The 9,886-nt window shown below is 48.3% G+C and overlaps 1 protein-coding gene across 1 annotated transcript; it reads right to left on the bottom strand.

Moving 5' to 3' along the window:
• Window positions 1-255: 255 nt before the first annotated feature.
• LOC123429449 lies at window positions 256-8,909 on the bottom strand. The gene is made up of 13 exons (XM_045113484.1): window positions 8,633-8,909; window positions 7,910-8,536; window positions 3,989-4,174; window positions 3,687-3,779; window positions 3,377-3,559; window positions 3,192-3,294; window positions 2,916-3,098; window positions 2,529-2,795; window positions 1,864-2,411; window positions 1,654-1,764; window positions 1,349-1,548; window positions 731-1,276; window positions 256-595 (listed from the first exon to the last, which is right to left on the bottom strand). Exons 2-13 carry the CDS (start codon window positions 8,474-8,476, stop codon window positions 487-489), a joined length of 3,096 nt encoding a protein of 1,031 aa, XP_044969419.1. The 5' UTR covers window positions 8,477-8,536; window positions 8,633-8,909; the 3' UTR covers window positions 256-486.
• Between the last annotated feature and the right edge of the window lie 977 nt (window positions 8,910-9,886).

The following is a 9,886-nucleotide window of genomic DNA, read 5'->3' as shown; positions in this document are numbered from 1 at the left end:
CATGGAAAAGAACACATCGGCGTTCCACATGGGAACAAAGAGAGGCATTGTTTTCTAACTACTTTTTTTCTTCTTTTTCTAAATGCTAAATGACTGATCTACAAAGGGTAAGGCTACAATTTTTTTTGTCATTTTCTATTTTTGCTATTTTTTTGGGATATGTATATATGAAGCTACGGAGGGTGCAGCCAGCGCTGGCATTGCACTGCACTAGAGCCGCCCTCTTCTACACTACAGACAACAACAACCATAAAAGGCACCGGAATTATTAGAGCTTTTACAACACACAGATAACATGCCATCACCACGAATAGCATCAATAATCCAAACTGTTTGTTTATGCCGCCGGACGAAAATCCTGCTCCATCTCCTCGAGCACACACTATCTCCTCAACCAAGTAATGAAGTTAAGCTCTCCCCTTGCACCGTCACGATTAGTTGTATGTCATCTCAACTCTACCATGTGCTGCGACCGCGAGCGCCATGTCAGCGACCGACCGCGGCTTGGAGAGGAGGGAAGTCAGCATCGTACGAGTTCTCGGTCTCCAGGGGAGGGAAGTCAGCGTCGTCTTGCAGCTGGTAAGGCCGGGCAGCCCTGCACAAGTTCCATCAGGAAGCAGTTCTAGTTAGAACTAGAAGATGATGGTTTGGCTTCATCACATAGTGCAGGAATGAACATGAGAGTAATGCATGAGCTAGGAATGGAAGAAGATGATCTATACTACTGTACCTGTCTTGGGCCGCAATGGGACCGGGCCTAGGGCTCTGCGATGTGGAGGCAGTGGGGGATTCTGCGGGCCGGTTCTGGGTCACACCCACAAAGGGCCTGGGGGACGGCATGTTGGGCCAGCTCTGGATTGTACGCACAACAGGCCTGGGGCTTTGCGCCGGCAGGTTGGGCCAGCTTTGGCTCATAGCCACACCGGGCCTAGGGCTTTGCACTGCTGACCCAGGGGCTTCTGCAGGCCAGCTCCTGGGGGATGCACCTACGCCCGGCTTGGGGGGGCTCCTCTGCGGGCCTTGTTGTCCCTGCCTGATTGTTTCCTGGAGAGCAGGGAATTGTTCATCGAACACAGAGTTTTGACGAGCCACCGAGAAGGGCCCCATGGTTCCGAACTCCAAGTTCTCATGCTGCTCCGCGGTGACCGACTGGCCATTGACCATTGTGACGGCAGGTGTGACCACCACAACAGGTGAAGAGGGCTGACTGCCGCAGCCGTTTCGAGGAACCGTGATCCTCGGTGGCATCCGCGTCGCCACCCACCCATTCTCAAACCTGGCAACAACTTCGTTAGTACCAAAAGAATATGGTGTGTGTGGTTTCATGTTTCAGCAGTGCCGCATATACCTCTGATCATTGTTGCTTGAAGAGGCACCCTGGTGTGGATTGCCTCGCATCGGCGGTGTCTGTCCTGCTACGCTTGCGGCGGTAGCGTGCCCATTGCTTGAGCCGACATCCGGCCTCCTGTCTCCGTAACCCCGGTCTGATTGTCTCTGCCTTTGCATCCTTCCCCTATCGTTCCACTTGTCCCTGTTGCTGTCCCAACCCTGCAAGAGTTAAGTGTAAATGACATGCAATCAAGAATTAAATCAGCCTAGTGCAAACAGAGCTAAATTCAAAAGTGGGAAAAACATTTTCCCAACGTTTCTTACTGTTCTGGGGATGTATGTGCCGGTTCCACGTGACTGACGAAAACCCCACATAGGTGGATAGAATGGCATCCCGCTCGAGAGAGCATCTATTCCGAGAGGCACCGAATAGTTCTGCGCATAAGGAAAAAACAAAAGAGACATTATTGAGTCAATCTATTGGAAACTTGAACAGATTGTGAACAAGAAGGATCATGAGCCAAGGTTTCTTACCATGTCATGCATGTAAGTGGTAGCTCCATAAGCCAGAGACATGTCCTCCGTGTTTGGAAACCAAGGACCAGCAAAAGGTGGATATCCCGACAATCCGTTGGGTGGAATGTGCGTCCGAGGCGTCGACTGATAACCCAATTGAACTTGGACCTCAGTGATCGGTTGCTGAGGAACAGCTCCTGTGCCGACAGAAGAACTAACTGGAGGCATCCGCGGGCATGGAGATGGCCTCGGATCAGGGCGCAGGATTGGAACTACAAACCGTTCCTCATCCAGTACACCAGCTGAAGATGCTTCTATGGCCGACCTAAGGAGCTTATCATACAGGGCCTCCAAGTTGTACTGAACACTCCGTAGGCATGTCATGTGTAAATTCACATGCCCTGAGAGGTCCAGTAAGTTCATCGGTGTGAAATGAGTCGTCAGTCGCACCTTTTCTTGTTGGACATCAGTCTGGTTTGACCCATTAACAGGGTTAGAACCAGAAACATCCTGGCCATTCTTCAAGGAGGAGGACGAATCGGAGTGGCTCCTGAAGTTGGTTAAACCTACAACAAGAAATGATGAATTAATGGCTGCGGTACCATCTTGCAATAATAATCAGGTAGAAATACTCAAATTTTGTGCCAAATACGATCTTTAGCATGAACTGGAAAATAATCTACCTGGGATCCGATGTATTCTCTTTTCATCCTCATCCATGCAAGAAACTCCCAAGCTGGACACATCTTGGCCACGTGCATTTCTTGGATCAGGCATGGATTGGGACACACTTTCGCCAAGGTCCTGCCTTTCGCCCCGTCCATGCTTGCCCAGCGTGTGTGTGAAGAACACATACACTTGTTCGGCAATAAGTTCACAAGGCAGCTTGAGAATTTGTCCGAGCTTTTCTGCACCAGCTGCAAAGGCGTCCCGTATGACACGAGAGTTTGCTGCATAAAATAATGTTTATGTTAAGTTCAACCAATTCATCCAACCAATAGAAATAAAAATGTGTATCCCATAATCAAGATATAGAAAACAAAATGATGGATCATCGTGGTTATTCTTACCTTCGCTGATACTTGTGCCGAGGTTATTACCCCCCTTCAAGGGGTCAATAATGTTCAGATACTTCAGACGGAATTCTGGGCCACGCCCATCAGAACCTGCTGGAAGGTCAAAAAGTCTACGCAGTGAGGGCTCGAGGGGCTCCTTGCTCAGCAGTAATTCCTCATTTGAGCCAGTAGGCCCAGCTGCAAGTCACAGACATTTTATTAATTACAATAAGTGATTACATGCCAGGTGATTCACATAACAATGGGAAATGGTAGACTAGTATGACTAACCGGTGTAGTTGCGCAGGGATGACAAGGGGACAGGGCCATTTAAAGTAAGGCACTGGTTGTCCCAATCAAACTTGCTATAGTACTCCAAAAACTTGTACAGGGCCTGTAAAACAGAGAAGATACAGTCAAAACATTTTAATTTGCACATGCTGTAAAGTTAATTGGATTGTTTTCCAAGGAATTACCTGCAAAGGGCCATGTAAAACGGTGTGGAACAGGTTGAAGATGTATAAGATTAACACCTCCAATGCGTACGTAGACATCAACCAATGGTTGGATCCATGGATGTTACCCTCGTGGTAACACCAAGCCTTGATCAAGATGATGCTCCGCTTGAATAGATGGTCCTTGCCGATCTCCTTGTTGGCCTGAAACAACAACACACATTCAGGTTAGGGATCTAATTTACTCCGTTTTATTTATTCAAATTGATGGGTATGCATTTACGATGAAAAACTTGAAATGAAATGAATAGTTTAGATTGCATTCACGTACCATCTCAAGAAAACAGAGCGTGGACACACCGCCGACTTGGTTGAATGAGATGTCCATCACAAGGTTGTCGATAACACATTTGATTATCTTGACCTGGGTACACAAAAACAATGGCATAAGATTAGAGACTTTATTGAGTATCAGCAGCAAATATAACTATATAAGGACATAGAAAAGAGCATATAGTTTTAAAAAGTGTCTTTCCCACAATGTTAAAAAGTGTCTTTCCCACAACCCCTCAAAAAGTGTACTTCCCACAAATATGCAGATAATTGATCTGGAGGTTCAAATGGACGACTCACCTTAGCGTTGATGACCTGAATCTCCTTCAGCGCAAACTCAGCAGCCTCGTTGCTCTGTTCGGCTGCCAGCAAGCAACAAACGTCTTGGACGAAGTTGTTGTCCAGGTTGACGTTCGTCAGTATGGTGATGTCGACATCACCATCGGGGAGGTACGTTTTCAGCGGTACCGACCCAAACGCGAACACCTGCATTGCTAGAAGGAAAATGTGTTAAACACTTCTCGCAAAAAAATGTGTAGGACATTTCACAAAATGGCGCGTAGAAAGTTAAGCGGTACGAGTGCCGTTGCTATTTTTAACAAGACTACCTATTGCCTGCCAAACCCAATCAACTCTCCCATAAAAGATGCGCATAAAAGTGGTACTCCCATTTTCATGTTAAATACGGGTACACTGAAGTCCTCCCATAAAAGTGTACGAAGCACATCTGAGTGCAAGGGCATGGAAATCCAGTAGACGTTGTGCCTTCAGGACCTACCAGTACTAGACGTGTATAGTGCATGCGTGAGTGCAGCTGTACGTGGGGAGTCATGCGACGGCGGACAGTGACAACAGCTAAACAGAAAGGCTGGAACCTTTTCAAGTGTTTCTTACACATCAACGTCGTAATCAATACTAATGGGGTACTTGCGCCGGTAAAAGGGGATCGACTGAAATCGGGCGACCCATCGTGCGCTTCGATCGGTCACCACACCGAGTGGAAAATTTTGTGTTGCAGTGCTGTCTTACTGTGATGCCGGGGTAGTGCAATGCTCTGACGGTGTCGCCCACAACATACTCATTGGAATGTTTGAAAATGGGAAGACATTTTTGGTGGCGTGGTTGTGCACCCACACAAATTTGGATTCGGATCGGACACGTCTGGACAATGTCCGAACGTGTTCATGGACATATTTGACACCCGTGTGTGCGTGTGCTACTGTGTGTTCTTGTTGTGCGTGCTTCTAGCTGTGTCGTGCTAGTTGAAATGTGTGAAAATGTGAAGGCCATTTTCAGGGTGCAGCTCTGTGTCTGAACTATTGTGAACACGCTCGGACACTGTCTAGACATGTCTATGCACATATGAGGGGCCTGGACACTGCCTCTGGAGCACCGGGCACTATCTTGATGTGTAGGGCTTTGGCTAGCTATTTTCTACCCAGATGCCTATTATTTCGGGTTATCCAAGTAGTTTGGGTAATGTGACTTGGAATCCGAATTTCTATGGTTGATGCGGTTGTGGTTGTGGCAGCCGCCTCAACTGCATCACTCGGATGGGAAATTGGGGATTAGGGTTGAGGACAGGATCGGCGTTGGAGCAGCCGGGCAAGGATTATGTTTACCTAGCTTGGGCCTTGGTGGTTGAAGGAGTTGAGCCTTTCTTTCAGTTGGGTTGGGCAGTTTGGGTATTGTGATTACGAATCCGAATACTTGTGGTGCGTGCGGATGTGCTTGTGGCGACCGCCTTAGCCTCATCATTGGGATGGGGGAATTGGGGATGACGGTCGAGGACAGGGTCAGGGTTGGGGCAGTCGGGTAGGGATTATGTTTACCTAGCTTGGGCCCTGAAGGTCAATGAATTGAGCATTTCTTTCAGTTGGTTGGGCCTTGGCTAGCTATTTTCTACAAGGCCGCCTATTAATTTGGGTTTTTCGGGTAGTTTGGGTATTGTGACTAGGAACCCAAATATCTGTGATGCGTGCGGCTGTGATTGTGGAGGCCGCCTTAGGCGCATCACTGGCATGGGGAATTGTGTATGAGGGTCGAGGAAGGGGTCGGGGTTGGGCAGTCAGACATGGATTAGGTTTACCTAGCTTGGGCCTTGACGGTCGATGGAATTGACTTTCCTTCTTTCGGGTTGGGCGCCCTTGGCGGTCGATGAAATTGACTTTCCTTCTTTTGGGTTGGGCCTTGGCTAGCTAAGTTCTATCCGGCTGCCTATTATTTCATGTATTCCCGCACTTTGGGTACTATTATTAGGAACTCAACTGAATAAATTCAGATTTATGATACTTGTACTTGATGTAGTGCTTGGCCTTTTCGGGTTCAAGGAATACGGGTTTGAATTTTGCAGGTTCGGGCTTTGGGTATAGGGTTTTATGCCCAGCCTAACTCGTTGACATGTTTGAAAATGGGAATGAAACTTTTTTGGTTGTCTTGTTGTGGACTTGTGGTTGTGCATCCGGACAAATGATGGTTCGAAAAGAATATGCCTGAAGTATGCACCCAGACAATGTCCGTATGTGTCCATGGAATGTGACTATTGGACTAACCGGCCCATCAAATATTCAATTAACAATACTGTAGTACGTAGGAGGAAATAAACAATGGCCAGCATAAGCATGGGATCGTGTCATGATATCTAACCCAGACGACACGAGCCGATCGATTAGTCTAATCGGGGAATTCCCCTTTTCAGGTGTTTTGCTTCAAAATGTGTCTGCCATTTTTAGGTGTGTTTTGGTTCAAAGTGTCTCTACAGAAGAGATTAAGAGCTAGGAACAGTGAAGCTAGAGGATCTGTCTTTGAATAGGTATTTGAAGTTAAACTACGGTAGTACTAGGATTGTTGGACTAATCACTCCTAATTTAAGCCTATTGTGATCTTCTACCATTGGAACAGCTACTTGAAGTATCCATCCATGTTTTCTTATGAAAAGCCACTTTCTTTTATTGTGAATATATAATTCTACTTGTTTCTTTAAATATTTTTCAAAAAATCTATTCCGGCTTTTTTCTTAACCATTAGGACAGTGATTTGAAGTATTCATCTATTTTTCACTGAAGCCCCTTTCTTTTATATAGAATATAATTCTACTTAATTTCCCCCCATCTTTTTTCCAAAAAATCCATTCCTGTTTTTATTTATCCATCAGAACAACAATTTATAGTATTCATCCATGGTTTCTTACGAAACGCCCCTTCCTTTCGTTTTGTATATATCTACTTCTACTTACTTTTTCTATTTTTTTTACCAATACCATATTTCTTCTTTTCTTATCCATTAGGACAGTCCATGCATGTTTTCTTAGGAAAAGCCCCTTTATTTTATTTTGTATATATCTACTCGTACTTACTTTTTTCTAATCTTTTTTTAAATCTATTCTTGTTTTTTTATCTGTTAGGAAAGTTCATCCATGTTTTCCTATGAAAAGCCACTTTGTTTTATTTTGAGTATGATTCTACTTATTTTTTTTTCATTTTTTAACCTTTTTACCCCGTTTCGATTATTGTCATTGATATATGTATCTTAAAACAGACAGTACTAGCACACTAAAACTTCATTTATTTCTATTGAGATGAAAAATAAGTTTTTTTTTTTGAATTGGAATTGTTACTATATTTGTTTTTTGAATTGCAGCAGTGAGCGACTCTTGAACCAGTATTTTTCTCCCCCCTTCCTTTTATTATGACTTTATATGCTTAATATAGGTATAGGTAAACTTTAGGTCCGAACACCATTATCATCCTAAGATCCAAATACTTCTGTACTACTAGTTCTATAGGAGCATAAACAAACAAATAACAGGATAATCCTAGGGTGATGATTAATTAACTAATTAGCAGGTGATGATGATGAACTAACAAAAGACCAGCAATATATCCTATCCCAACCCAGACGACGACACGAGACGGATGGATTAGCCTAATCGAAAAAATTCCCCAAGCACCGAGAGGACGTGGTACGAGGGAGAGGACACGGCGGCGGCCGCCGGATCAGGTGAAGGCGGCGGCGGCCGCACGGCACGGCACGAAACCCGAGGCACGGGACGCGGCGGCGGCACCACGAGGAGGATTAAACGGAAAGAGCTTTTTGCTGATTGTGTGGGGGACGGGGCTACGGAAGCTCGGGCGACGACGAAGGGAGCACGTTGGACGAACGGGCACGCGCGCGCGCGGCGGGACAAACGCGCGAGGGTTTCGCGTGGGGGTGGGTGGGTACCTCGCAGCCGAAGGTGGTGCCGATGAGGTTCTTGGCGTAGTCGATGATCTTGTGCCGGCGCCGCTCCGCCTCCTCCGTCGGGTGCAGCCGCAGCAGCACCTCGCGCGCGGCCGCCTCCGCGGCCCGCAGCGGCGGCGGGAGGAACGGGGGCGGCGGCGGCGGCGCAACCGGCATTACCCGGCGCGGGAGCTCGTCCGGGACCCAGCCTAGGCCGTGCGCGTGCGGGTGCAGGTAGCTCGTCGTCGCCACCGGCAGCCCCGCCGCCAGCGGCAGCGGGTGGCCCATGCCCACGCCCACGCCGTTGCCGGGCACGCCGTAGTGCTGGAACCCCCCGTCGCCGCCGCCCCCGTAGCCGTTCCCGCGGTCGTGGTAGCCGGCCCTGCCCCAGCCCCCGCGCCCGCCGCCGTTGCCGGGGTGGTAGTAGCCGTACCCGCCGTCGAGGCCACGCCCGCGGCCGCCACCCGCGTAGTCGTAGTTGTACACGCCGTCCTCCCGGTGTTGGACGGGCCTGGCCGGGTAGGACGCCGCCATTGGAGGAGCACTAGGGATGCGCCGCCGCGAGAGCATCGGCGCCTGCGGCCGCGCGCGGGGGCACGGTCACCTCGCGCACGGTATAGATAGAAAGCCCTGCGGAATAGAAGGGGCCAGCATCAGCACAAAGGCAAAAGGAAAATCCCGTACCCCACCAAAAAAAGTAATCTACAGTCACTTTCCCCTTCCAACCTTTCCCTCCGACGCCGCCGACCAACCGATGGGGGCCGCCGGATCTCCCTCGTACTTCCAAAAAAACCTACGTTGGTGGGGCTCGACTTGGGCGGCCTACCACTAGGAAGTACGAGGAATGGAATGGAATGCTGGGTGATGGATGGAGGGAAGGTGGCACAGACAGGAGAAGAAGAGAAGCACTGGCACACTGGCACCGGTACTGGCAGTGGCGCTGGTGCCGGTGCCGCTCTGGATCTGGCTGTCTGTGCAGTGCGAGTGCGAGTGCGAGTGCGAGAGCGAGTGTCGGGTGATGGGTCCCTGGGGGGTGCCGGGGGGCGGGGTTATATAGCGAGGAGCGCAGCCCCGGAATGTGAGTTATCTGCTGATGGCCATTTACTCGATGGGTTTTATGCGGCATTAATTAGGTGCCCGGGATACGGCCGGTGGCCAAAGCAGGGCTGATCTCTGGGATTAATGCCGCGCCTTTGGGCTGTGCATATCTGGAGACTGGATTAATTGGATGGACCCCGCGGGAGGATATACGAGGATGCGCGCTGTGTGCTACTCGTAATCCCGCAAAATATATCGTGGTTAATGATGGCCCGTCATTGGGCAGTCAAAGCATTTTTTTGGCACCACACAGCTCTATGCCTGGTGTGCCTACGTACTACGCAGGGATCTTTTTTTTTTTTTTTTGAGAGAGAGAGATTTATTATTTCTTGCATTGTGGGGTAGTGGTGTGTGTGTTATTCGTAGTATCCTCGCAATATATCGTGTAGTAAATGATGGCTAGTCATTGGCAGTGAAGTATTTTGGCACCATGTAATCTATGTGCATGGATCTTCTTTCTATAGGTGGTGGTTGGTGGGAAGAGGGTTCCGACCGTTGGTTCTTTCTTGGGCTAAAAGGGCTGGAATGGTGATTTCTTTCTTGGGGCTTAGAAACCAAGTGTGCACACAAATAAAGCCCATGAAAAGAAAAAACTAAGATACTACGCAAAGAAAAGGCGGCGAGAACTAAATTCGTTAAGCATGTCGTTAGGAAAAAACCCAGTAGATTCTGTTATCGTTACGATCGTTTCCGGTAACGGAATGGGCGGCAAAATGCAACTAGAGTATAATTACTGCACGTGACGTACGAAGTACAACGTACGGCGTTGTCGCCACTAGGTTTGCACGGGCGGGTTGCTACCCGCTCGGCAACTAAAAAGGTATTATTAGAAAGTGTGGCGTTACCTGTTTGATTCAATGGCTTCATTCGTTTAATTGTAAA

The sequence above is a fragment of the Hordeum vulgare genome, chromosome 2H (assembly GCF_904849725.1).
Source record: "Hordeum vulgare subsp. vulgare chromosome 2H, MorexV3_pseudomolecules_assembly, whole genome shotgun sequence".
In the NCBI taxonomy this organism is placed as follows: Eukaryota; Viridiplantae; Streptophyta; class Magnoliopsida; order Poales; family Poaceae; genus Hordeum; species Hordeum vulgare.
The sequence above is the reverse complement of the archived record's forward strand: the minus strand, read 5'-3'. Positions and strand labels throughout refer to the sequence as shown.